The 26,918-nt window shown below is 40.0% G+C and overlaps 1 protein-coding gene across 1 annotated transcript; it reads left to right on the forward strand.

Moving 5' to 3' along the window:
• Positions 1-7,400: 7,400 nt before the first annotated feature.
• Positions 7,401-25,904, forward strand: LOC139470438 (uncharacterized). The gene is made up of 7 exons (XM_071252846.1): positions 7,401-7,428; positions 8,549-8,583; positions 12,111-12,133; positions 12,347-12,851; positions 17,998-18,080; positions 19,179-19,476; positions 25,818-25,904. Exons 1-7 carry the CDS (start codon positions 7,401-7,403, stop codon positions 25,902-25,904), a joined length of 1,059 nt encoding a protein of 352 aa, XP_071108947.1.
• The last annotated feature ends 1,014 nt before the right edge of the window (positions 25,905-26,918 follow it).

A 26,918-nucleotide genomic window follows, 5' to 3' on the forward strand; every position in this document is an offset into this window, starting at 1 on the left:
GCTTGCCATGCTCCGATGATCGTAGTCGCCCTCATTAGGATTCTTCTTTGGCTAGCACCCTACCCGTGCTCGTTGCTTTCACCAAAGCGGTAACGTTTAAAACGTGCATCAGTTCGGGCTTCCCACAGCCATCAAGCTCACTCACTCAATCAATCACTGTGTGATTGTTGGTTGTCGTAAGGGGTATACGTCTGTCGGACACTCAGCAGGCAAACGCATCGATATCTTTCTAAACAACCGAAACTTTATATCCGGTATACAGTAACACCATTCGGCACCGCTCGCACGTTTCCGTAACATTCGGCTTGTCCCGGAATGGGACGAGTTGGTCACGAATGACAGTAACACCTCACTCGCTGTTGCCTGATTGTACTAATGGAATCGCCCGGTTCATTGAACCAGGGTCATCCTAAAGGACCGACCATATGATATTCGGTTCCAGAAAAAATAACCTTGGACAAAAATGGTTGCTCCTTATTATAGCATAAGTTGCACATTGATGTCCTGCAAAAATATGAAAACTAAAAAATGTTAAACTCATATTACAGAAAATATTGTTTTATTGACAGTGTTAATTATTGTTATTATATTATACACTTATATACTCCACTTATCCAGGTACTAGTATCTGCTCAAATGCGACAAGGGGGCACGGGTGGCCCAGTCGCCTAAGGCGCCGCGATTCTCTGTGCAGAGTTGCGTCCCTTGGGCACGCCAGAAACCTATGATTCTGGGTTCGAATCCCGGTTCACCCCAATTATGTTTCTAGGTTTGTCAGCAACATACCCGTGCTCGTGGTTTCACCGAAGTGGTAAACGTCTGAGACCTGCATCACTTCGGGCTTTCCTCCCACATTAAGCTGACACGCCGTGATATAACTGGAATACTGTTAAAAGCGGCGTTAAACCCAATTCACTCACTCACTCAAATGCGACAATGACCAGTGACCATTTTACTATCATATTAAAACAAACTATATAAGAGTGTTGTCTTGGAAGAAATATGTGAGTGTAATAAATTCTTACGGATAGTTTTAGGTGCAGGGTATGTAAATGCAGATGACTGCAGATATTTATGGTTGCAAACAGTGATCGCTCGCTACAACGCTACCTTTTGGTTCCTTATAGACAATCAGCCGTTTAACCCAGGTGGAGATGTAGATGACAACAGTACATCGATCAGTAACACGATCTACGCCGCTATAGCCTCGCCTAGCCTCAGATAATTTGAAAAAGAATTCAAATATTGGGGTTGATTCATAGTGTTCTGTTAGGCATTGTTTAATTATGTGACGTCATATATATATGACGTCACACACAGAATGCACGAGGAATGCATTTATCATATACACGGCGATCTTTACTGCCAACGTTATCCTTCAGAAGTTTGGTGTCCTTTTTCTGAACTGACCTTCTTTAGTGCACATTGTTCTTTCTTCGCATATGACGTCTTTTCTTTCCAAGCTGTTCATTGGTATTGGTTTTTTTATTTTGAATTCAATATTCGTGTGTAAATAATTAATGACCTTTATTTGTAACATTCATTTTCTTTTTCGTAGCAGTTGACTCTTGTTACGTCCTTCTGTCTTATATTTCATCTTTGCATTTTCTGACCGAATGGCTGCCCACACCAACAAAACATAAGGTTAGTCTCAAATTCGGCATCTTAGAAAAATAATGAAGGGATAAAGTGACCTCGTCTTGAACTATAATAGTTCCGGGCAAAACTATAGTTTGCTCTTACACAACACACAGCGGTAGAACAAACTTTATTTTTTAAACAAGCTTGTGGACATTTGATTACTGAATGTTCCAAACTAGCTACAAAAAATATCAGCCCGCCACACATCCTCATGTATTTGTCAGTTTTAAGACACGACGTGAAGGAAGACCAGGGACCTTTGGTGATCGTCTTCACGACGGTTTCACACCGAATCTTGAAGTTGTTGTGGAAGAGGGTAGCTTGACAGTTTCTGAGATTTGTCTCACTTAAAGATTCCTAGAGATTGTAACCATCTGCAACTCGTAAGAACTTTGTGTGGCATTGGGATTTCCTACCTATTGTTAGCGATCATCTTGCCATGGTTACAGTGGATACCCCAGATGGCCCTTGTGTTCCTCCTGGTGCAGAGTGTGGTATTGTGTATCTCCGTGAATTCTTGAATGCTAAAGTTTGGTATCGCCCTACTCTTCCGGTAGGAGGTGTATCGTTTTTACTAAGCTGTGACTTGAAATGCCCAGACTGTAAACGCAGAACAGCTATGAGAGTTTCAAGACGTGTTCCTGCTGCTGCTATGACTGAAGGTATGGCCATGAAAGTCTCCTCTGAGGATTTAAGGACAAAGTGAGAATGATTTCATTGAACTTTGAAGACACTTTTTTCAGTCATCTTGGTACTAACCATTCTTGTTTTAGTTATTCACTCGCTGAAAGGGCAATTTCTGAGTAATAGTTAAATACGTCTATGTTGTTTTTTCTGAAATATGACAAATGAAACCTAAACACGAAGGTGCAGAATCAACACATACATATATGCGGAGAAAGCATGTAACCAAGATTCAGCTGTCGAATCAGTGCCAGTGGTTTTCTGTTAAACTCTTAATGTCATTTGAAAAAAAATGATTGATTGTATGCCGCACTCAGCAATATTCCATTCACATGACGGCAGTCTGGTCTGTAAATACTCTGGAAAGAGAATCCAGCTGTTGTCATCACGAACATCGATGCACGCATTTGGCATACGATGACATGCAATCAACTGAGTCAGAGCTGGACCATGTCTTGTCTCTCACTACACGCAAAATGTGCTGGGGATCGATACTCTAAATAGAGTCTCTGAAAAGACTGAGTCAAAAGATGAGTTTCATTGGATTTGTTTATTGGAAGCTAATATAAACAATGATAATTATCAATATCAATTTTAAAAAAAATCAACACCAAAATCCTTATGTAAAAAACACACACCTTTAATTTGGGCCACGCCGTGATATGACTGGAGTACTGTTAAAAGGGGCGTTAAACCCAACTCAGTCAGTCAGTTTAATTTGTGCATATTTGATTTCTGATAAACGACAGGATGAATTGAACTTTTCAACACCTCTGCCAGACGTTGTCAATTGCAGATCAATGTAATTAAAAACACATATAAAGTGTGTAACAACCGTTATATGTGAGGTCCCTCAGGAAGCAATGTCGTGTCCTGTAGTCGATAGCAGGAGACACCATGGTTTGTCAGCTTGATCAGATCTTTTATCAGTTCAGGAACAGGAAGCCTGTGCACATCTGTAGGTAAAGAGGGGCCTATGTGTTGTCGTATCCTGATAGAGGCCAGATATGTCAGCCGATGAACACTCGATGCACGTGTTCTGAGATAATTGTATAATGTCTTTCCTTCATGTTTCTGAAACACTGACATTCCTGAAGCACAGATCCAACGGAAGTCTCTCCTGATTTCATACCCATTCGCTAAAAGGATGTGTACCATTTGAAACCGTAAGTGTGGATTTTCTATGGCACAGGCTAAATGTAATAAACTGTCCTCTCCACTAGAAATGTCTATTTGTTCATTGTTGTGTCGTTCTATCTCTGACCGTGAGCCAGGTGTTATGGAAGTATATCTTTGCTCTGTCAAAGGAGCATTTCTCTGCAACAAATACATAAGAATCTTTACATCTTGTTTAAGCACTGCCATACGACAATCAGAATACGTAGGTATGGCACCTAATTCACACAGACATTTAACATGCTGGAAATTCCTTCTCCAAATGGCTATCAGTAATGGCGCCGACCCAGTATCGCTCGTGGTGTTTAGAAAATCTGTAGCCATCTTTTCATTCTTGTGATTCTGAACAAGGAACTCAATCATGTTCCTATTGTCCCGACATGTATCTACAGCATAATGGATTGGAGTGTTGGACAATGTGTCTTTTATGTCGACAGACTGACCACTGCATATCAAGAACTGGACAATGCTTACATTGCCATAATATGCTGCATAATGCATAGGTGCTTGGCCAAATTGTAGTCTCTTGTTTGGATTAAAACCAGAGTTCACCAACAAGTTGAATATTTCTACACTGCCAGCTTTTGCAGCCACAAAGAGCCAAGGCGATAGATGATGACCTGTTCCTGTCCCAGTTTGAAGTAAGTGTTTCACTGCCTTGAAGTTACACTCTGATATGTTCTTAAATAATGAACTCTGCATTACAGCTTGATTCGAACAACACAACAGGGAGCCCTGCTCTATTCCACTTTGCTCTGTTGGAGCCGATACTTGCTTTCTAGAAGATGTGCCATCACATGCCTCCACATGTTCTTCGTTGTTTTTGACCCAAATACCTGTACTGTTACAATCATTGCTTACACCAGGAGAACCAGACTCAGACTTAGGATGCCCCTCAGCACAATCCGCACTCCACATCTGCACACGTGTTTCCTGAATACTTCTTCCCACGTGGACATAAGCTGAGTCTGATGTGTACAAGGGTAAAATCATGTCTATCATCGTGTCGCTTGTATCTGTTTTCTTAATCTTGATTGCGGTGTGTGGCGTTTAAACAGCTGATTTGCAGGTAAGCTGAATAGGAACATCTGAAACCCCACGAAATATGACACATAATAAATTATCTAAAGTGACGCCAATCGTTTCCATTGATTCATAAGCGTTACATAATATTTCCATTTCAGCTCGAAAATGAAACATCATTTATAGTTATACTTTAAACATTGCATTTGTACCAGTCAGGTCATGCTGTACACATAACATACTAATAGTTCCTGACATATTCATATGCATTGAAATTAGGTTTGATCATGTCGTACAAACAGCACAGTCATATTCGCGATTCACGGGTGACAATTCTCTTCTTAAAGTGTTTATCCTGGTACAGAGTTAAACTTTACTCTATGGACCTTGGTAGAAACGTCACTGATAATCCCACATACTTACCTCCATGACTGTCCCTGTGCAAACACGGGTTTTGTCCACATGAGTAAATGTCATCATGGAGGCATATCAAGACAACGTCATTGTTTTCTTTTGTTCTTCCTATTCTTTTGGGACACTTTCATTCTGGAGAAATTGCTACGATTTGACACGAAAAGCCCTTAGGGAAGTACGTAGGTATTCAAGGCCAAATTTCAGTTTGATTTTAATAACCACCTGCATAAGTGTTGCTTTAACCCTTACTTCTTTGGTGTTGACACAGAATTTAGAAGTCGGAATACCCACGTTTCATTCATTTAGGAACCCTGACCAGAACGTTCGTTTTGGTAGTGGTCAACGATAAATGTTAGTTTTAATGTCACCAATACAACAGCTGTAAGAACGATGTACATGTTATAGATCTACATCAAGTGTTTGGTTATTTAATAATCAATATTCCAGAAGAAACTTGCAAACAACTAAACAATTCCTGAATAATTATGGTTTTAGTTGCCGTTTCTATTGACACTGCATCATGAGCACGTGTCAACCTTACGAAGACTGTACACAAACATAGGCAGGAGGTATTGTTTTTTTTAAAATTCAACAGGGATGTATGATATATGTTATGCTTCAGTTTCATTGAATAATAACGACAAAACCCTTTCCATATTCATAAGAAATCTCTGCCTAAAGCATAGTCGAGTGTACGATTCTGACTATGCCATGAACATGTGTTTATGAATCACTGTCAAATGGTTATGATACCAAGTCTTTACGAAAAGGTAAGCGTATCTTGCGCCACGGGTAGCACCCGTCACAAACACATGCAAAGACAAGACAATTGTTCACCAAAATTAGGAATTGTATCGGACATCACGTTTGTCACCGGCCTCTATATGTCTACCATACATTTACTGATGCCTTGAATGTTGTAACCTTGATCAAATATGAGCAGGATGCAGGATGCTCTTTGAAATCTTGGAAGAATGAGTATGCTCGATTGTACCTCAAATGTTGTGAAATGTAAACACCAGGGACTGGAGCTGCAGGAATATTGCGCCACATGTGAATTCCCTGTAGGCGAGGGGATCCAGTCATCACTAGGTGAATGCAATACATTACCCTTTTCTTTGCCATCATCTGACCAGCTACTAAATATAAATACCAATAGGAACCATCTCCCTTGTTATAAATACCACTAAAAGAAGTTATCATCCAAAAAGTAAATACAGTTAACTACTTTTATAACGAACACGCTTATAACGAACTGACGGATATAACGAACTTATTTTTTAGTCCCTGCCATTTGTTGTATATATGATGTATACATGGCTATAACGAACTACGGTTATTACGAACTGAAATTAGCGGTCCCTTTGAGTTCGTTATATCCGGAGTTTACTGTAACTATTTTCTGCATTTTTCACTTCTTACACTTTAAAGGTGGTGTAGAACCATCCCCGCCTTTTCGTCATCGTTGTAATGTTTTGTTTGTTTTGTATAGCAGTAACTACCATGCGCATCTGACCGATGGTGAGTGTTCAGATCGATGTAAGCTTCCAAGGAACAGCATTACATTTTGAGAGTGAATGTTAACACGCTAATCAGCAATATTCCGGCCATACGACGTCGACTATTAACGTCTTGGTCAGACTCAAAGTGACCCTGGTTGTCTTCTGAATGACTTAAAAAGCAGGTATTGTGTAACACCGCAGAGGTAACACCCGCGAAATGTTGTTGGGGAAACGGAGTACGATTTGTAATACACAAAATGGGCGTCATCGCTGCTGTTTCCTAAATATGAACGAAGCCACAATATGGTGTTATTTTCACGTTTCTTACTTTGTCTGTTCACAGCTTCAACATCCGTGTGTATTTGTAATCCAAACGTCATTTAAGCACAATCCTTACCACATCTGCATCTTCTCCCTGCTTCCCGTCACAATACATGCAAATGGAACGTATCAACTTATACGGTGTCCTTTACAACCATTGCTCGAATTTCATTGCCCATTTACCCTTCCCTTCATATAATCATAATCATAAAACGTGCCTCCCATCTGACACAAACAAGCTGGATGGCAATCGCGACTTGTAAATATGTAGAAATTAACAGTTTCAATAGCGGCGCTGTCAATATCACATCCATTGTTTGTACAGCTGACGTTTATTGTCGGACACCTTCCATTAATTAACTTTTTAATGTCCTGCCAAAACATTTATACGCCATTTATTAAGTCACAGCACCAGTTTCATTATCACGAATAATTACGTCCGTCAATTTGTCGTATAGAATCAGCTATACAATAATTTCCCGGACAGTCAATGTGTATATGACATAGAATGCTCATTTGGCGGAATGACAAATAATTTGTAGTGTCTTTATACCTTTAACATTTCTTAAGTAAAATGATGATAAAACGCACATGCTTTAAAGATATTTACCCGTATTACAATAGAATCAGACCTCGACAATGTCGGACAAGTCCATTTTAGGCTCAGGTGGGTATTTCCCGCATATTCTCACAATCCTCACGTCAGTTACCTGTAACTTTTCTCTCCGTACCAATTAGCATATCTCTCCCGTGTTTGGATGCGATCTTTGTGCCATTGCTTTTGTGGCATGATGTGGCTGAAATTTGCAAAACGCCGTGTGTGTCTAATGATTGGTAACCCTAATCAGAAAAAATCCAGCCGTAGGATCAGTCAGTACATGTTTACTTTCATGTGTGCTTCCACGAGGTTTCCAGAGGCTATTCCTTTATACAACATTACAGCTCAGGTGATTGTCAAGGCTTTGGTGAAGTCCTTCACCATCGTTGGTTTGCCTTAGACTATCAAGTCAGATCAGGGCTCTTACTTCATGTCAGATGTTCTCCAACAGGCTAGGCACCACTTTGGCCTAACTCAGATTAAGTCTGGTGCATATCATCCCGAACCTCAAGGAGCTTTAGAGGGTTTCATCAGACTCTGAAGAATAGGAAATGGACTTGCTGTTTTGAAAAGAATTGTGATGAAGGCATTCATAGTTTGCTGTGATGAAGGCAGTTCAGGTGTCCCTAGGTTTTAGTCCTTTTGACCTTGTCTTTGACAATACTGTCCGTGGACCTTTAAAGCACTTGCTTAGTGACAGGTCTGAATGAGTTGTTAGAGTATGACTCATCATTTCGGGCTAGACTTTCAAAGCGAAGTTGCTAGCGATACTTTGAAGGAGCCTTAGGACAAAATTAAAGTACATTATGACCGAAAGTCTCAAGAGAGAAATATCAGTCTTAGTGTTTTGGCCAATCCCTGGTCAACCATCACGTGCTAGATATCACGGTCCGTCCTGTTGCAGGAAATTACATCAGGTTTTGATCATCCTGTTTGTTATTATTCATGCAAATTTAACAAACATCAAAGAAATTATTCCATCTTTGAAAAAGAAACACTTGCTCTATTGTAACGTCCTAGTGCCGCTTGATTGGTGAGGGCACAGTGTAGAACTTTCCAGTTGCTTGTTTGGCTCTATATATAAGGGGACAAGAGCGTGTTTACGTATCTCTCACACATTTCCATCTGAGAAAAAATCAAGACCAGCTTTCGTGTGAGGATCTCTGATCACCCCTGATTCCCTTCCTAGACCCTTCTCGGGAGCTTGACTGCTGTCGCCGCTGGGTGAATATACATTATTTTCACTGACCTTTGCTATCACCACTGTATTTTTGCATATGATACTGACCATTGTCATCATAAAATATACTGTCATTGAATATTGTACATCCTCTCTAATGTGTACTGGCATTGTTATTGCTGTGTGGTAATTAGTATTGATTTGTAAACCTACTTCATTTTGTGATACATTATATACTATTTGTTGGTTTCACAACTTTTACATACAGATTCCTTGGTTACCATACTGTTTCAATTTGGAAATGGACAGTAACAGTAGAATGCAGTAACACTTAGAGTTTGATGTTACAGATGAAACAGATAGACACATTATATTTACCATAATGCAGTGTCAGAAATTGGAACTATACTCCTTGCCAAACTACCCAATAGTTAAGGTATCATAAGGACTAGTGGAAATTTTCCCTTGTAAAAGGTTTGCTTTGTGTTATCATTATAAGGACTAGTGGACTAAGAATATTAGTTTTTTTGGATGCGTAAGGCTGTTGATTGTTCATCAGATTGATAGTTTAATAAACCCTGCATGTATTTCTACACTAAGGCTGTCACAATTCCCTCACGGACCTTTAAATGTATGTATTGTTTTAACCTGATGATAGGACACATGATGCACCTAATGCTGTATTGACTCATGTTTTTTTTATTCTGTAGCCAACTTGCAATAAGTATTATTTACGTTTTGCAACAACCTGGCCTGATAACTACTCACGTGTTCAGGAACAGGTGGCTTCATCGCTATTTGATAGTGTTCATGAACACATGCTCATGATATGGTCAACATAGAAAATGGTCTCTTCTTTTAGTGGAGATTTCATAATATAATGGAATGCATTTTGTCGCTGTCATTTACAAACAACATATTTCAAGTTTGAATCACCCCAGGAGTAGTGAATCCCTTTAAGGATTGTTGATGACGATGAAAATTCAAACCACATCCGATCAATAAGGCAATCGGTTAATTCTGTATCTGTTTTGAAAAAGAATTATTTGTTTGTTTGTTTGTTTGTGTATAAAAAAAAAAATTCAATGTACAGCTTGACAATTATACTTGTGAAATGCTGTTCATACAAATGTGTTCTTTGCTAGATGATGTTCAAATGACTACGGGAGGTCAGCCACTTATCATGCTTATACAGTAAACTACGGTTATAACGAACACGCTTATAACGAACTGACGGATATAACGAACTTACGTTTTGGTCCCGACTATTTACTTTAGTTATGCTGTATATATGCTTATAACAAAATAAGGTTATAACGAACTAAAATTAGTAGTCCCTTTGAGTTCGTTATAACCGTACTTTACTGTAGTTAATTGAAGTCCAGGATTTCATCAGTGACAAAAATGATGTTTGACGCTATTCCTTATTTTGACTTGCTCCATTTGTTCCCGTGTTTTTTTTTAATAAGGCGAAAAAACAAAATCCATATCCAATAGAAATCTCTGCATAAAGCAGAGTCGATTGTACGATCCGACTATATCATGAAAATGTGTTTATGAATCACTATCTAATAGTAATGATACCAGGTGTTCGCAAAAAGGTGAGCAATTGACTTCATTTGCATGCATTTGTGTTGGGTGCTATCGGTTCGGCAGGACACGCCAAACCTTTTTGCAAGACCCGGTATCATCACTATTTGATAGTGATTAATAAACTGATGCTCATGATATGGTCTTAATCGTACAATCGACTCTGCCTTTGGCAGATAATTCTTATGAATATGGAAGGGTTTTTGGCGCTTTTATTTATTTTATTTACATGTGGCATTATTTGATGTGTAATTTGTGCCATATTCTTTAATCATACAGTTAGTGTGGCGATGCTTTCTTACATATACTGGTTATTTCATTCGAGGCCTTGTCAGTGGAAACAACTACAAAACTTCATGTAGAGCAGGTACGCTTTGGTTAACAGATGGCTGGGTCAGAATGGCTTCATTCGAATTCTGTGTACTCTTTTCCAGTTTGTTCATTCTACAAATGACAACATCATGCACTGAAACATTTCACTTGGCTGTGACAACTATTTTGAAGTTGTGATCCAAATATATAGCAACTTCACAATATTGTCGGCTATATTTAAATAGCTGACGAAGGTTGTTTTTGTCAGCAATAGGTAAATCACCTCTGATTATATGACCAACGGGCTGGCAGCAATATGAGGACTGTATCATCTGTTTTATTTGTTTGTTTGTTTGTTTGTTTAACGCCGCACTCAGCAATGTCCCAGCTGTAAGGCGGCGATCCACGCAATTGAGATCGATGACATGCATCAACCAAGTCAGCGAGCCTGGCCACCCGATCTCGTTAGTCTCGCTTTTTACGGTATGCATGGGTAGCCGAAGACCTATTCTACCCCGGATCTTAACAATGCCCATACATGTTTGGTTAAAAAAAGCGTGCAACTTATATTCATCCGTATTTTCACTGCAAATACGTGTATGCCACTGTTAATGTACCTCTAGGGTTGGTTAGACATTAAAACCGATATATAACAGTACCTGATACAGTGTAAGATGGCTGCAGGGTTACCCTCAAAAGTATTAATATAACAAGAGACCATCATGATAAGGTGCAGTGTTTGCACTTGAAGAGCCTGTTTTATATGTACCAGCGGGAAATTGTAACTCTGATTCATATAAGGTGGTGTAAATTTTTTGTTATTGAAAAGAACAACAAAATATTTGGTCAATCGTCTGATCAATGTTTTATCATAATGAATTCCTTGCTTAAATCCATACCTGGTGACAGGAGACAGAACAAGACGCCCGAAAGCAAGGAAGGTGTAACACCTCTGTTACAATGTCAATATCGGGTGTGGCCACAATTTACGTTAATACAGACGAGCCAGCGGCGGAGCATTGAAGACGCGTGATGATTAAAAACTTCACAATATGATGGCAGTGGTGATAGCAAAAAGTTCAGTTATAATGATATTCCATTGTCCGCAACAGTGGTCAAGCCTCCGAGATAGGCCTAGGCTTGGAATCCGGGGTGATCTTCATACAACCGCTGGTCATGATGTAATGTCAGATGAAATTTGAGCTGAGACACGCACGCTGATACAGTCTAACTAGCTTCCAGCATTTTCCACGCAGTGCGAGAACAGTCCAGTGTCACTAGAACATCACAGAATAGTCCACACTTTTCTATAGCGCTTGACATCCACCCATGTTATTTCGGAATTTTGCAGATAATTCTAGCTTCTGAAAATAACTTCCTCACCACTGTTTACATTAAATAGTATTACATTCTTGACAACTAATCATTGTCCATATACAATGCAATGAACTTCTTCTGAATCTGAACAGAAACAATGTAATAGTTACAATCATTGTTCAACAATAAATGACACTGCCATACAACGAAGTCCATTGGAAAGGTAACAAATAGTTATGAAAACTATATAACATGGACGCAAAAAGATAATCAGTCGATTATCCACCATCGGGCATTAAAGACAAAATACAGATGGGAGTCATTTCATGCGAACAGTACTATGTTGTTTCAGGAAGCTACTTCCATGTGCTCAGGGTAACTTTTGTTTTAGTTTTTTAATTGTCTTTTAAATACTTGCCTCATATTTGTTGATGATGACAATGATGACAACGACGCTATAAACCGTGTGCATTACACTACTATTCATCTATTGTGAGATGCAATGGGATATCTAAAACAGTCAAATATCCATTTGAAATTTGGGAATATATATCTTAAAAATGAAAACATCAAATGACAATTGTCCAGATTATTTACCACCATCATCACAACTGTCAACACCACCATCATCACCACCAGCAACATCATGGTCAACACCACCGTCAACACCACCATCAACACCACCGTCAACACCACCATCAACACCACCATTAACACCACCATCAACACCGCCATCAACACCACCATCAACACCACCATCATCACAACCATCAACACCACCATCAACACCACCGTCAACACCACCGTCAACACCACCATCATCACAACCATCAACATCACCATCATCACCACCATCAACACCACCGTCAACACCATCATCAACACCACCGTCAACACCACCGTCAACACCACCGTCAACACCATCATCAACACCACCGTCAACACCACCGTCAACACCACCGTCAACACCATCATCAACACCACCGTCAACACCATCATCAACACCACCATCAACACCACCATCATCACCACCAGTAACACCACCGTCAACACCACCGTCAACACCACCATCAACACCACCATCAACACCACCGTCAACACCGCCATCAACACCACCATCAACACCACCATCATCACAACTATCAACACCACCATCAACACCACCATCAACACCACCGTCAACACCACCATCATCACAACTATCAACATCACCATCATCACCACCATCAACACCACCGTCAACACCATCATCAACACCACCGTCAACACCACCGTCAACACCACCATCAACACCACCATCAACACCACCGTCAACACAACTATCAACACCACCATCATCACCACCATCAACACCACTGTCAACACTACAATCATCACCACCATCAACACCACCATCATCACAACTATCAACACCACTGTCAACACCACCATCAACACCACCGTCAACACCACCATCATCACAACTATCAACATCACTATCATCACCACCATCAACACCACCATCAACACTACAATCATCACCACTATCAACACCACTGTCAACACCACCATCAACAACACCATCAACACCACTATCAACACCACTATCAACACCACTATCAACACCAATAACGTTTCTCTGGGCCCTTGTGACACCTTGTGAAAATTATTCTAATTGTACAATAATATGTAGATAATACATATATATTATCTATTTAAAGCTATTCCCCGGGGCATTGCCTATCAGTGTAGGTCTCATATATCTGTATCAACAACACTGAAAAGGTAATCGGGTTGTTACATTTGTCTATCCACATAACCCGTCGATGTTGACGCCGCTTGTGTTTTCAACTGTTGGTTTGTGTGCCATCAATTCGCTTTGTTTAGGTAATAAATCAAGAAGAATATACCAATCATCAGTCAACAACATCATGCGTAAAAATGAACAATTAATAAAAAAAACCCTTTTTTTGAATATAAATGGTTATTTTACAATGTAATATTAATTATAATTCTCATTTTATTGAGGTTTCAAGCGACTGTTTTATAACTGATGCATGGTTTTACAATCTTTCATTTAATCGTTCACTTCGCTTTTATCTTTATTATCACAACCGGCAATGGATTCATTTTAATGGAAAGCTATATCAGAATAAATATACTGAACACCATTGAAAACGCACCAGCAATAAATCTTAAAATATTACAAAAACAACTTGAGCAATGATCGATTTTCATTAGAACAGACATAGACGGATTATTAAGAAAGACGACAAAGGAAACAGGAATACCACACAGTAATTACATTTACGTCATCAGTGTAAGAATGAAAAGTCAATATCTGATATGTCCGCCATTGGCAGCAACACAGGTCATGCAACGTCTTTTCATTGATTGAATAAGTCTGTGAATAGTGTTCTGTGGGATAGAATTCCACTCTTGACGTAGTGTATCTTCAAGTTCTCTCAGGTTCCGTACTTGCGGACGACGTGAGAGGCGTTGACCCAGGTAATCCCATAGATGTTCAATTGGCGATAGATGGGTGACAGGGCTGGCCATGGAAGCAGAGGTACATTATTGTTCGCTAGGTACTGTGTTGAAACACGTGCTGTGTGCGCTCTTGCATTATCTTGCTGGCGTGGTGTAGTTGCATGACGTTGACCCGGACGTGGTCGATCTCTGGTGGTTCTTGCCTGCTGGTATCTGCTCAGTAGCCTGAGGACTGTTGAATAATGGCATTGAAACCGTTGTGCAACGACTCCACTTGACGTACCAACTTGAAGCTTTCCAAAGGCACGTTCACGTTCCTCTGCTGTTAATCTTGGCATTTCTTTGGTCAGTACCCTTTACGTCTTCAGCAACAAGTGATGTGGCTTTTTAAAAGTCTGTCTTTTATAGCCCTATTCTGCATGCTTCCCGTGAAACAAAACAGGTTTTTCCATGATGCGCACGCAATTTGTTGCGTTTTGGCGTTGTCGCTAGCAAAAAAAAATAGGAATGTGTTTTGACGAGCTGTTCTTCTTCACGCTTCGTCCAGAACGTCGTATATTACTCATGCAATTATATACTTTCATATGACATAAGCCCGGATAAAAATACATCCATTTTCATGTTGGTGCGTTTTCAATGCTGTTCAGTATATCATGCTCATATTGAATACTAGTAGTTATCAATTCAGTATCACATTACTTTCATAAAAAATGCCTTTATCATGACTCTGAATACGTTGCAATACCACCCTACAAGTGAGTGAGTGTGAGGGAGTGAGGTTTGAGCATTATTTGTTATATCACAGCTTTATGTGTGAGGAAAGCCCCAAGTTATTTTGTTTGTTTATTTGTTGTTCGACGCCGCACTCAGCAATATTCCAGCTGTATGACGCCGGTCTGTAAATAATCAAGTCTGGACCAGGAAAACCAGTGATTGACATCATGTGCACCGATCCACGCCATTGGGATCGATGACATGTACCAACCAGCGAGCCTGACCACCTGATCCCCTTAGTCGCCTCTTACGACAAGCATAGTCGCCGTTTACGGCAAGCATGGGTTGCTGAAGACCTGTTCTACCCCGGATCTTCAGGGTCGAAAGCCCTGTGTAAAGCAGGTGAACCCCAACATGGGTATGGTGCCGACGAACCTAGAACATTATCGGGGCAAATTTTGGAAATCTTGTTCAATCACTGACAAAACTGTACCGTATGTCACCGTGTTGTTGTTTTTCGGTGGACAATTCACTTGACTTTGCATGTGTTTGTGACAGGTGGCCCCAGTTGGGGAGGTAACGCTCAGCATTTCGCGAACACGTGCTATCATCGATATATTGATAGTGAATCATAAGCACATGCTCATGGTATAGTCGAAATCGTATACAGTAGTCATTGGTAGTATTATTTAATCAGGGTGTCGACGAAAAATGTTTGTGAAAATCTTAAATCCCACAGATTGTCTCCATGTTTCTTTACTTTCATAATTAAGGTCACTGTGCATGTTAGTACCGTCGTTTGTTTGGTGAACACGCTAAGCATCCTCAACGAACCAACAACATCGGAAACAGGTTAATGGATCGGCTGAGAGATCAGGTACAACACTTTCCAGAGGGGGCACGGGTGGCCCAGTCGTCTAAGGCGCCGCGATTCTCTGTGCAGAGTTGCGTCCCTTGGGCACGCTAGAAACCTATGATTGTGGCTTCGAATCGCGGTTCGCCCCGATTATGTTTTAGGTTTGTCAGCACCATACCCGTGCTCGTGGGTTTCACCGAAGTGGTAAACGTCTGAGACCTGCATCACTTGGGGCTTTCCTCCCACATTAAGCTGACACGCCGTGATGTAACTGGAATACTGTTAAAAGCGGCGTTAAATCCAAGTGGCTCACTCCTTCCGATGAAATGGTTCATCCATTTTACGCATTCGTGACCAACTCGTGTTACTCCGGGACAAGCCGAATAGCGACTCGTGCCCCTCTCGTGGCCATTTTTGCGACCGGGTTCCGCCTTACCGCAAACGGGCATACCTAAAACTATTGTCAACTCGTTGTGTAATGGTTCACACATTTTCCCCATATATTATATATTTTTCAGATGCAATTTAAAGCACATCGGGACGTGCGGAATTATACAGTATGATTGAACACATTTAACTGTGTCTTGGGTATATTTTTAGGTGCAAGACATATGTGAATTCAAAAATTATTCCTGAGGGATTCTTTGACGAAGAACTTGAAATCATACGCGCATTCTGATTGGTTTGTCGTAATTTCGCACCTAACATTCATCGATAGGGGTACGAGTCTTCTTGCAGGTTACGGAAAGGGGCGAGTGGTGACGAATGCCATTTTACGAAGCTTTATCCACTTACATTGTCTCCCCTGGCACGCGCCATGCTGGCTGGCGTCCCCCAATCCAAGAACCCTCGAGTTGCAAGCACACTGAAACAACCGTAAAATACCCCATTTATATTTCCCAAATAAGCATGGTGGTTATGTTTCAGTACCGATTAAGTACTGATTTATATTTCCTTTGTTGTTGTGCTGTATTTCAATGTAGTATTTTCAACAGTTGTCAAACTGAACGCGCAAATATTCTTCTTGGGGCATGAAATAGGCTAGTGATGTTTGTCTACAAGCAGCAGCGATCCAGTCATCGTTCTGCCTATAAATGATTGAGTCTAGGAAAGACAAACCAATAAGTTTTCAGCAAAACTAGGAATTGTGATATCATGGTTTATAACTTTCACTGCAGGGGATTATTTCTTTTCATCAGCGGTAACCGCTTTTTATGGTATCACTTTCCACGTAAGCTAGAGGCAACAGAAAGTAATTGAATTATGGCACAGAAAAAATGAAAGAACTGTCACTACTAATTAGAACTTAAATTTGATATGTCTATTAGGCCTTTATTCATTCGTGTCCTGCTTTTAAAAATAATTTGTGGCTTAATAATTTTGTGTAACAATAAAAAAAATATTTTATAAAAACAATAAAGACTTGGTAAGAAACAATATGCATGATCTCTACAATGTTTGACGTGTAGCTTTGTGCCGAAAAAATCAAATGTGTTTATTTTCAAATGTAACATGTCTAAGATAACCATCAGTAGTTGTGTATTGTGGGGAATTATTTTTAAATTTGTAAAAGTTTTAAATCGGATTCTATAAACAAAACTATGTGGAGGTATCCGTTGAGTGCTTACCGGCAGCACAGTTCTTGTTTTGTTTATTTAACTTAAGATATTTTCAATTGAAAATCAAACATGATAAAATCAACTAGGAGGTATAGTTTCATTTGGATCTGGCACTGCAAATATACTCCTGTTTTTTTGCACATAATATCATGGTCCTGTCAAGTTATGGGAAGACGCGGACACCTAAGCATTGGAAATGACACTTGAGAAATTCTTCCAAGCTAAGAAGAATGGACGGAAATCCCCGCTTTGCTGACTCAAGTCTTTGACACTCTGACACAGATTTAGTCAATATGCAACTAAAACAAGCTGAACAAGTGCCCATGGATTTATGAAGGGTGTTTTCGCAACTCTAGTGTCGAGACAAACAACTCATTGTCCTTCTCCTGGAGACATTTCTGATTCCGTATTGACCCAGGATAAAGATCCTACTTGTACTCTGAAGACATTGTTCGTTCATTGCAGATGTCACAAACAAGCTTGTTCCACTGAAAGGTGTAAAAGGGGTGAAATAGTGCATATATGGACTCGTATACCCTAGAGTGTGCTGTTGAGCAGCAGTATGGACTCGTATACCCTAGAGTGTGCTGTTGAGCAGCAGTATGGACTCGTATACACAAGAGGGTGCTGTTGAGCAGCAGTATGGACTCGTATACACAAGAGGGTGCTGTTGAGCAGCAGTATGGACTCGTATACACAAGAGGGTGCTGTTGAGCAGCAATATGGACTCGTATACACTAGAGGGTGCTGTTGAGCAGCAATATGGACTCGTATACACCAAAGGGTGCTGTTGAGCAGCAGTATGGACTCGTATACACCAACGGGTGCTGTTGAGCAGCAATATGGACTCGTATTCACTAGAGGGTGCTGTTGAGCAGCATTATGGACTCGTATACACCAGAGGGTGCTGTTGAGCAGCTATATGGACTCGTATATACCAAAGGGTGCTGTTGAGCAGCAGTATGGATTCGTTTACACCAGAGGGTGCTGTTGAGCAGCAATATGGACTCGTATACACCAGAGGGTGCTGTTGAGTGAGTGAGTTTATGCTTTACGTCACATCGGCAATATGTCAGCCATATCGTGACGAGAAGTTATGCATGAAATATACATATATTTAAACTTTATAAAAATCTGTCATCGGAGGACAGTATGATAACTAGAATATCACAGATAAGATTTATAACTAGTTGCAGAACATTTAAAAGCATTAAGTATTAAGGAACAACACAAATGGGCTAGAGATCGTCTCTTAACTAAAGGGAGATCACCATACCAGGGACCATGGGGACTTACAGGTGCTGTTGAGAGGAAATATGGACCTGTATCTGAGCAATGAAAGTACGAATTGTGATAGGCTGACTCACATGCAATCTATAATAGCTATGGCATGAAACACTTCTTACAATTTTACATCAATATTGTGTGAGAAATGGTTAATAATATCACTTACTCTGAAGCAGAAGTGTATATCTCGGACTGCGTTAGTGTATTGTTCCATTTGGTCTTAATATTTATAAGTTTATCCCAGTGTTTTGTAACTTTGTGAATATTTGGATATTCAACACATGCAGTGGTTAATGCCAATTGATATCTTCACCGTTCGACATGGTCACCATGACCGCTATTCACTTAGTCCGTTAGACTAGTTGTATTATCCCCTAATCTAGTCCGACATTAGTTGTTTGTATGACCAATGTTGAGGGTATGATCAATGGTATGACAATCGTTGTGGATATGACCAATGGTATGACCAATGCAGTGGGTATGGCAATGCAGTGGGTATGACAAATGCTGTGGATATGACCAATGCTGTGGATATGACCAATGCTGTGGATATGACCAATGCTGTGGATATGACCAATGCTGTGGGTATGACCAATGGTATGACTAATGCTGTGGGCATGACCAATGCTGTGGGTGTGACCAATGCTGTGGGCATGACCAATGCTGTGGGCATGACCAATGCTGTGGGCATGACCAATGCTGTGGGTATGACCAATGCTGTGGGCATGACCAATGCTGTGGGCATGACCAATGCTGTGGGTGTGACCAATGCTGTGGGTGTGACCAATATACTGTGAGTATCACCAAGCCTGTTTACCGCTGTACTTGTGGTGCAAAGACTACTCCCACATCTGAATACAGACACACAGTTTAGGATGCACATTCTATCAGAACATAAATAAGGGCTACTGTTTTTCATATCTTGTTGAGCAATGTTTAAAGTAATATTTAGTGCAGGTATTTCTGTGTCACTATTACTGTTGCCATTGTGTTAATTAACTTAATTTAAGTACTGGTTACAATCAGCTTTGAAATATATACGTTAGGCTGGTTTAGCATCGAGATTCGATACTGTTTCAGCACCTTCAAAACCATGTGTGTGTTTTTTTAATTTAAGACTATTAACCTGATGTTTTAAACACACGTTCGAGCAATGTCATTTGTGTGGCAGGCAATTTCCATTTTTTTCAACAGTCTTAAGTATGATTATTTTTGTCAAGAAATTTTCAGAGACAATTTATTTAGTTCGATAAACCCCCCGGCCCTACAGATGGTCGGTCAGTTAGATTGCGATTGGCTACACTACGACTGAAGAGGGACGATGGAGTACACGAAAGCAGGAGTATACTATGCCTGTGTTGAAAACGTTCTGTTGAGGATGAATTCCACCTTTTAATAGTATGTAAAGCATGTACCATTCAGAGCTCCAGATAACCTTTTTAGCAATTGAGTTTTTACTCGAAGGGTTCTATTTTGATTGGGTTAATACATTTTTCATTGGGTAACCAAGATTTTCTCACTCATCTATTCATCACTCTATTGGTTTTTTTTCGAAAATGAGGTAACATTTTGAGATTTCGAAACAAAAATACAATAATGTTTTAGATGTATAGAAGGGTTCTAACTAAAGGCTTGGTTCGGAAAGTATATTAGCTCGTAATTGTGTTTCGGAAATTAGCTCTGTTGAAAAAACATCTTGGATATTTGCGCAAACTGTTTTTATACATTTGAGTATTTCATTTAATGCATGCGTTCCTGTTCGCAAGTTAATTGAACGTAATTGGGTTTTGAATATTATTTTTCTTTTTTCATTCTCTTTGTTTTTATTGGGGGGGGGGGGGGGGGTATTTTACGCAAATACGCTGCTTATCTGTAGCTCTGTTTAAATACCTTGTACAATCTCAGTCCCACAGGCTTCAGCATCATAGCGCCACAGGCGATACACACGGCTGTCGTAGTGCCCAGAGTCCTGAATCTCTTAACATACGGTCCTCAGGTTCTTACCCAAGGTGTAAATAGATTAGACCACTCGGATCCCGATGTCTAATTATAATTTTGAAGTGTTTAGATAGACCCTAAGTGTTCAAACATATGTCTTGTCATAAGTACCTGCCGATAAAATCGCCCCCGTCCCTGTCATTTTTCTATTTGTAAGCACGAGCAGCAAGAAACAGTTTTTAGTCATTTTTTTGGCACGACACTCAATCCTTGGGCTCGCTATATAATGCCATCTATAGTGTGGCCAAGTGGCCAAGAGGAGTGACTTGTTACACAACAAAAGTTAATCACAGGGAATAATAATTAAAAACATATTTCAACAATGTACTTTGTTTGGCAGACGATTTCTTTTTTCAACAGCCTAATGTATAATTGGGGTTTTTTCAAACATTTTCTGGGACACGTGTGATAAAGGATCATAGACTTAAGGCCTTGATTAAGATCATGATGTTGAATAACCGCTGGTTGAATAAGTATAGTCAGTGTGCCCAGTCGGTTGAAAGAATTTTAAAAGCCGTCGCACATTGCCAGCTATTGGCAAGAAGAGGATTCGTAATCACTGATGTTTGAGAATGAAGTTGGAACGGCGTCATGACGTCAGGCAGTTGCGTCATCGTCGTCGCAGCGTGTTCTTTGACGAATCGAGGTAGACCTAAATAGATAGTTTTCGCACTTGCTAACTCACTATCTGGATCGTGTGGTCTGACCTGGTGGCTTAGTTGCTTAGTTGACAGCGTGGCATGGTACCAGATTTGTTTTGGCGGATGGTGTATGGCAGGAATATTGCTGGGTTCGGAGACAAGCGGTTGCTACCGGTAGGGCAGGACGTAATTCAAAATGAACATATCGTGTTTAGTTTCGACAACATGAGCGAAAGCGTTATCGTGTCACTGGATTGTCTGGCCCAGACTATGCCTGGATTGTCGACTATTCACAGGCCGCCGTCGCGTGGCCGAAATATTGCTGTGAGGTTTCAGGCAACCAACACTTATCTTTACTTAATGAACATTGTGTGAGTGGCAGATGCTACCGGTAGAGCAGGATATGCGTACCCCTTTCGCGAACAACTGATGTCATACCTGATTTTCATTGATCTATTCATACCCTTTTTGTCAGGTAGGTCAGGTCAGGTCAGGTCAGGTCAGGTCAGGTCGTGGTGCCCTTTGTGCGGACTGCTTATCGCTTTATTTGCAATATAATAACGCACACTCTCTCGTGTTTTGGGTATCAATATTGTTTTAGGAATGGGAAAAACTCAACTTAATTGAACTTTATTACAATCTCGTTGCCAGCACCGACAGTAGAGATACGGTTCGAGTAATGATTATACCAAATGTGTGTACGTGGAGACAATATTACGATGTCATTCATATCTTTTCCGAGCAGTCGGATCAGGTACAGAACACAGCAGAAAAAAAATGTACAAACATTTATGAAACACTCTTTCAAGGTTTGATCTTGATCCTCATTATTTTACATCACTATTAAACAGCTGTTAAAAAATAAATTAATTTTATACATGTTAGGTTTGATTTGATAATATTTATGAATGAGTTGTTTTCAAATGAAGGACACCGCCCCCTACAATTGGAAGAGTGGGCATTTTCCTCCATCAACTGGTAAATTGTAATTGGATGATACGTAAAGATTTCCAAACGATTTCGAAATCTAAACAGCCATTTTTTTTACATTTCTTCACATGGATCCTTTGGAAGATTGATCTCTTTCAGATATCCAGGATTGTAACTGAATATCATTTAGGATTTAGGTGGCAGGATAAAGCCACCAGATAAATAAGATATCCGTTGGGGTCATATGCGGATAGAGATTCAAAAATCAAAGGTGAAGTAGGGACTACTTTCAGTGTTTTATAACGAATGTTTGTCATTCGGGGATTGAGTCAAAATTAACCATCGGGAATCTGGAGAAACTACTGGAATAATTGCTATCATTATCATAATATACTGAAGCCCTGTGTCTAACTGTGACGTAGCTAAGGCATTTTACAACACAAGTTTTGGCAACTTTGGAGATGTAAATTGCAAAACAATTTAGCGAGGACACAAGCCCAGAGGGATCAGTTTCCGAATCTGCGGAATCCCCTAATTAAAATAGCTGGATTTGGCCGAAACACGTCCGAATTGTTATATTTGGTCGTTTTGTCGCTGACTGCTCTCCGTAACGTTATGATAGGACAGGCAGACTCTAAACAAACGTGACGTCTCATAGACTAGGGTTAGAGTAACTTCCCTATGCAGTTGCTCTGGTGGATAGACTGGTGGATTGTGAAAGGCAAATAGAAACAATGTATGTAAGCAATTGTTTTTGGCCTATATTTAGTTACGCCACTGTATAAGAAACAGATTTCCGTTGGACCTATACCGACTGTTGTCCCTCTAATACTGACACATCACTTACCTACGGATGTCATATATATTAATACGCAGTATAAAGGAAAACTTGCAATATTTAGGTAATGTTAAAGAGAGATGGGAAGCGATATTTCGAGCACTACTCGCCAAGGATCGCTTAATACCTGCTCGAGCTTCAGATAAGATAGAACTTGTTTCAATATTTTTTGTTGTAAACGGGTATTTATAATAGAAGTGAAACGTTTTCAAAAAAGCTTAGCAGGGTAATTGGTCTGTAATTTACAGGTTCTTTTGGATCCACTTTTTGTCTTTTATACTGGCTTAATTACACCTGTTAACCATTTTTTTTCTGGGAAGACACCAGTATCAAGAACGATATTGAAAAGTGTAACATAGATATCCATGAATATATCAATGGTGGTTGAGATATATTCGTTGATGACGTTATCAAGCTTTATTATCTTAGTTAAGGACACAATCCATTATTTCATCTCGTGTTATCGCATTATTAAGTGTTATGCTTTCTTCCGAGTTTATATTAATTATCGAGAACAGAATCATCGTCTGCCGATTCCCCATTTATGTTTGTGAAACAAATAAATAATAATTCAAAGTCAGGTAAATTTTCATCACCAGCCTGTCTTGCATTAATAGTTTCCAAAATGATCGTGGATCTGTTGTTTCAACATTATACAGTTTTTAATATTTTACGAGATAATTCTAATAGCATTTACTTGTGTTCATCAATCTTTTTTTATTCTGAGAAGTTTGCTGAAATATTAAAATACGCTTGGCTTCAAAATACCTTCCAGGAGAGTTTACTTTGTTGACTAAATCACGGCTTCCTACGTTTTCGAGACGCAAGGTTTGTGTCATCTTTATCAACACATCCAAATACGTTGCCCGCGGATGCAAAAAGTACATTACTTACTTCGTCATTTGCCTTTGTTATAACATCAACTGAGTTACAGTCATTATGACATCTTTACCAATAGCGAGGACGTATTCAGTGGCAGCACTCCTGTCCCACTTCCTTGTCGGGAGCTTGTATCGTGACCTGGGCTTGGTCCTCGCGATTGATCAATGTGAACAATAGTGCGTTCAGCTAATGCTCCAACAAAAGGACAATGGATGTCTCAAAACAATGGCCCATGTTGGCTTGCTCATGTCCTGACAAGACCTACAAATCTCTGTTGCGTTAGTTTTCAACATCCTTCATATAATCCAACAAGTCAATGGGAATAATATCTCGGTTGATTTTACTTGAATTTATTTTATAAAAGCTGATACAATTCGTGTTCTTGCATTGAGATCGTCAACAAAAAATATACCATTGTAACTATCTGACGAAAGTATACATGAAATATCATCGTGTAATTGGAGAAATGTTTCATCGGAATATTAAGGGGTCCTCCTGGTGGGAATTAATGCCAAGACATACATTTCCATTGCACGTCACATTTAACATTTCTTGGATTTAAAAATCCATGTAACATATTCTAGTATTCATCTATTCCATGGAAATATTTATATAATCGTTTTTCACAGCAACTGCTGTATCTCCTGACTTCCTTCAGGTAGGGGCGGTCGGGTAGCCCTAGTGGTTAAAGCGTTCGCTCGTCACGCTGAAGACCCGGGTTCGAATCCCGACATGGGTACAATGTATGAAGCCCATTTCTGGTGTCCCCCGCCGTGATATTGCTGTAATATTGCTAAAAGCGGCGTAAAACCATATTCACTCACTCACTCCTATAGGTATAAGTGTTTCTGTTATTGCAAAACAATTTATAACCCGGATACTCATACAATTGAATTGATCTCATTCGTAATTCGAGGTACATTCCATAACCTCAGGGGCATGTAGTCTTCGGACAGAACAGAACGGAAAAGAAAAGCACTTTTTTCTCTCAGGTCGAGTGCATCGATAAATGAAGTAACAACTATCACACAACTTGCATATATGTTCATTCAACGGAGTTTTATTCTGTCTTCCTGTTTCTATCGGCAGGCGGTGACAATATGGCCTAAAGAATAGCAATTTAAAGGATAAGGGGCGGGATGTTTATCAAATATGTGTAAAGTTTATTGGCGATTTAAAAAGTACCGCATATTCAGCATTGACGTGAATTTGAAATATCCGCTTTCCAAGGTTGCCAATATGTATCAGAGAGAGTTTTGGAGTCGTATGATTTCAACCAGGAGGATTATACAAAACGCTTTTACCGACCACACACATTTAGGAACAAAAGGTTCAGATCCCCACCCGGTGTAGCCACAGTTCCTAAAGCTGTAGTTCTATCCCTGAACTTCATCAACACGTGGGGGGTGACCGTGGACCTCGTGTGCTCCAACGTCAAGTAACGCCTCACATTCTGGGCTAGCATTATGCAGCTGTGCAAGAGGATGCCCAAGTCTACCATCAGGACCTTGATACAGAGCACGCCCAGACGCTGTCAGACAGCCGTCCGAGTCCATGAAGTCACAACAATTATCAAACTTCAAACTCAAGTCATGACCGTTGATTTCCCTTTTTCATTTATGCGATCTGGTATTATATTTTCGTCAGTAACAAGTATATTTGTGCAAACAAAAATGAGCAATTATTATGTTGGTGGTCCACAAAAGTGATAAAATATGAAATATTAAACTTGTTCTCCATATCTGTTTCTATCGAATGCCGGAAGAGATAGTGATATAAATACCCAACCAGTACTGAGCAAAGATTTGATTACTGACTCAAACAGAAACCCACGCCCACGCCCACGCCCACGCCCACGCCCACGCCCACGCCCACACGCACACCCACTGCCGCACCCTCACCCACACCGTAAACCTGAACTTATTTAAATGCCTCCACACGCACACTACAAACTTCACACGCAATCTTTATTCATATATGAATAAACCCATACATGGGTGTGATGACAGCGACGAACACCATGCCCTGACAGGTCAATGGACTCTTGAGATCGCCTTGGACAGGTCAATGGACCCTTGAGATCTCCTTGGACAGCAACGACCCTCGGTCAGCACTGATAATGAAACCATTTCCGTACTTTTTCAGCCCATGATTCTTCTCGATAAAGTAAAAATATCTCACTTGATCGTCGGAACACCACATACAACGTCTTTAATCAGTTTGTTGTCAATTTGGTCAGATACAGGGTAACACATTAATAACCCCTTTCAGTGGCATTTAGAAGTTGGTGTGATGAATTAAGACGAGTTCTATGGATGAACAACTTCATTATTACAATTAGTGCGACGTTTCGGTGTAGATCCTAACACCTTTATCAAGCAAGTGATGAATTGTGCTGAACAACATAGGTATATGTACTTATTAACATCAAAGTTTATGCAGTAACTTGATTGATGGACACGGAGAGCTGATTAAGATAATTGGAAGCCATTAGTCCAGAGAGGCAGGAGTATCCAGAACATCCTCAGTGCCAATGGCAAGCCCCCTACATCAAAGAAAGAAGATCCAGCTGGTGCCGTATATCACATACAATGTGACTGTGGCGACTCCTCTTTAGGAGAAACATTCAGGCTCCTACCCATTAGAATAAAAGAACACCAGACCTTTAGTACATTATCCACTGGCTTCCAATTATCTTAATCAGCTCTCCGTGTCCATCAATCAATTTACTGTACAAACTTTGATGTTAATAAGTATATATACCTATGTTGTTTAGCACTATTCATCACTTGCTTGATAAAGGTGTTAGGATCCACGCACACGTCAAGAACACACGCAAAGGCAAGGCAAGTGTTCAGCTGAACATACAAGGGGACATATGGTACAAGTCAAAAGATGAAACGTCTCAGATTGGCCTATTGCCTTT

Source organism: Haliotis cracherodii, unplaced genomic scaffold, assembly GCF_022045235.1.
Source record: "Haliotis cracherodii isolate W230 unplaced genomic scaffold, xgHalCrac1.p SCAF_20, whole genome shotgun sequence".
Taxonomy (NCBI): Eukaryota; Metazoa; Mollusca; class Gastropoda; order Lepetellida; family Haliotidae; genus Haliotis; species Haliotis cracherodii.

Coding starts and splice junctions, on each gene's coding strand:
- LOC139470438 (XM_071252846.1), top strand. CDS start 7,401: ATGTCGGACAAGTCCATTTTAGGCTCAG. Junction 8,584..12,110: donor TTGACTGCTGTCGCCGCTGG/GTGAATATACAT, acceptor ATGTTGTTTCAG/GAAGCTACTTCCATGTGCTC. Junction 12,852..17,997: donor ACACCACCATCAACACCACC/GTCAACACCGCC, acceptor CGTATACCCTAG/AGTGTGCTGTTGAGCAGCAG.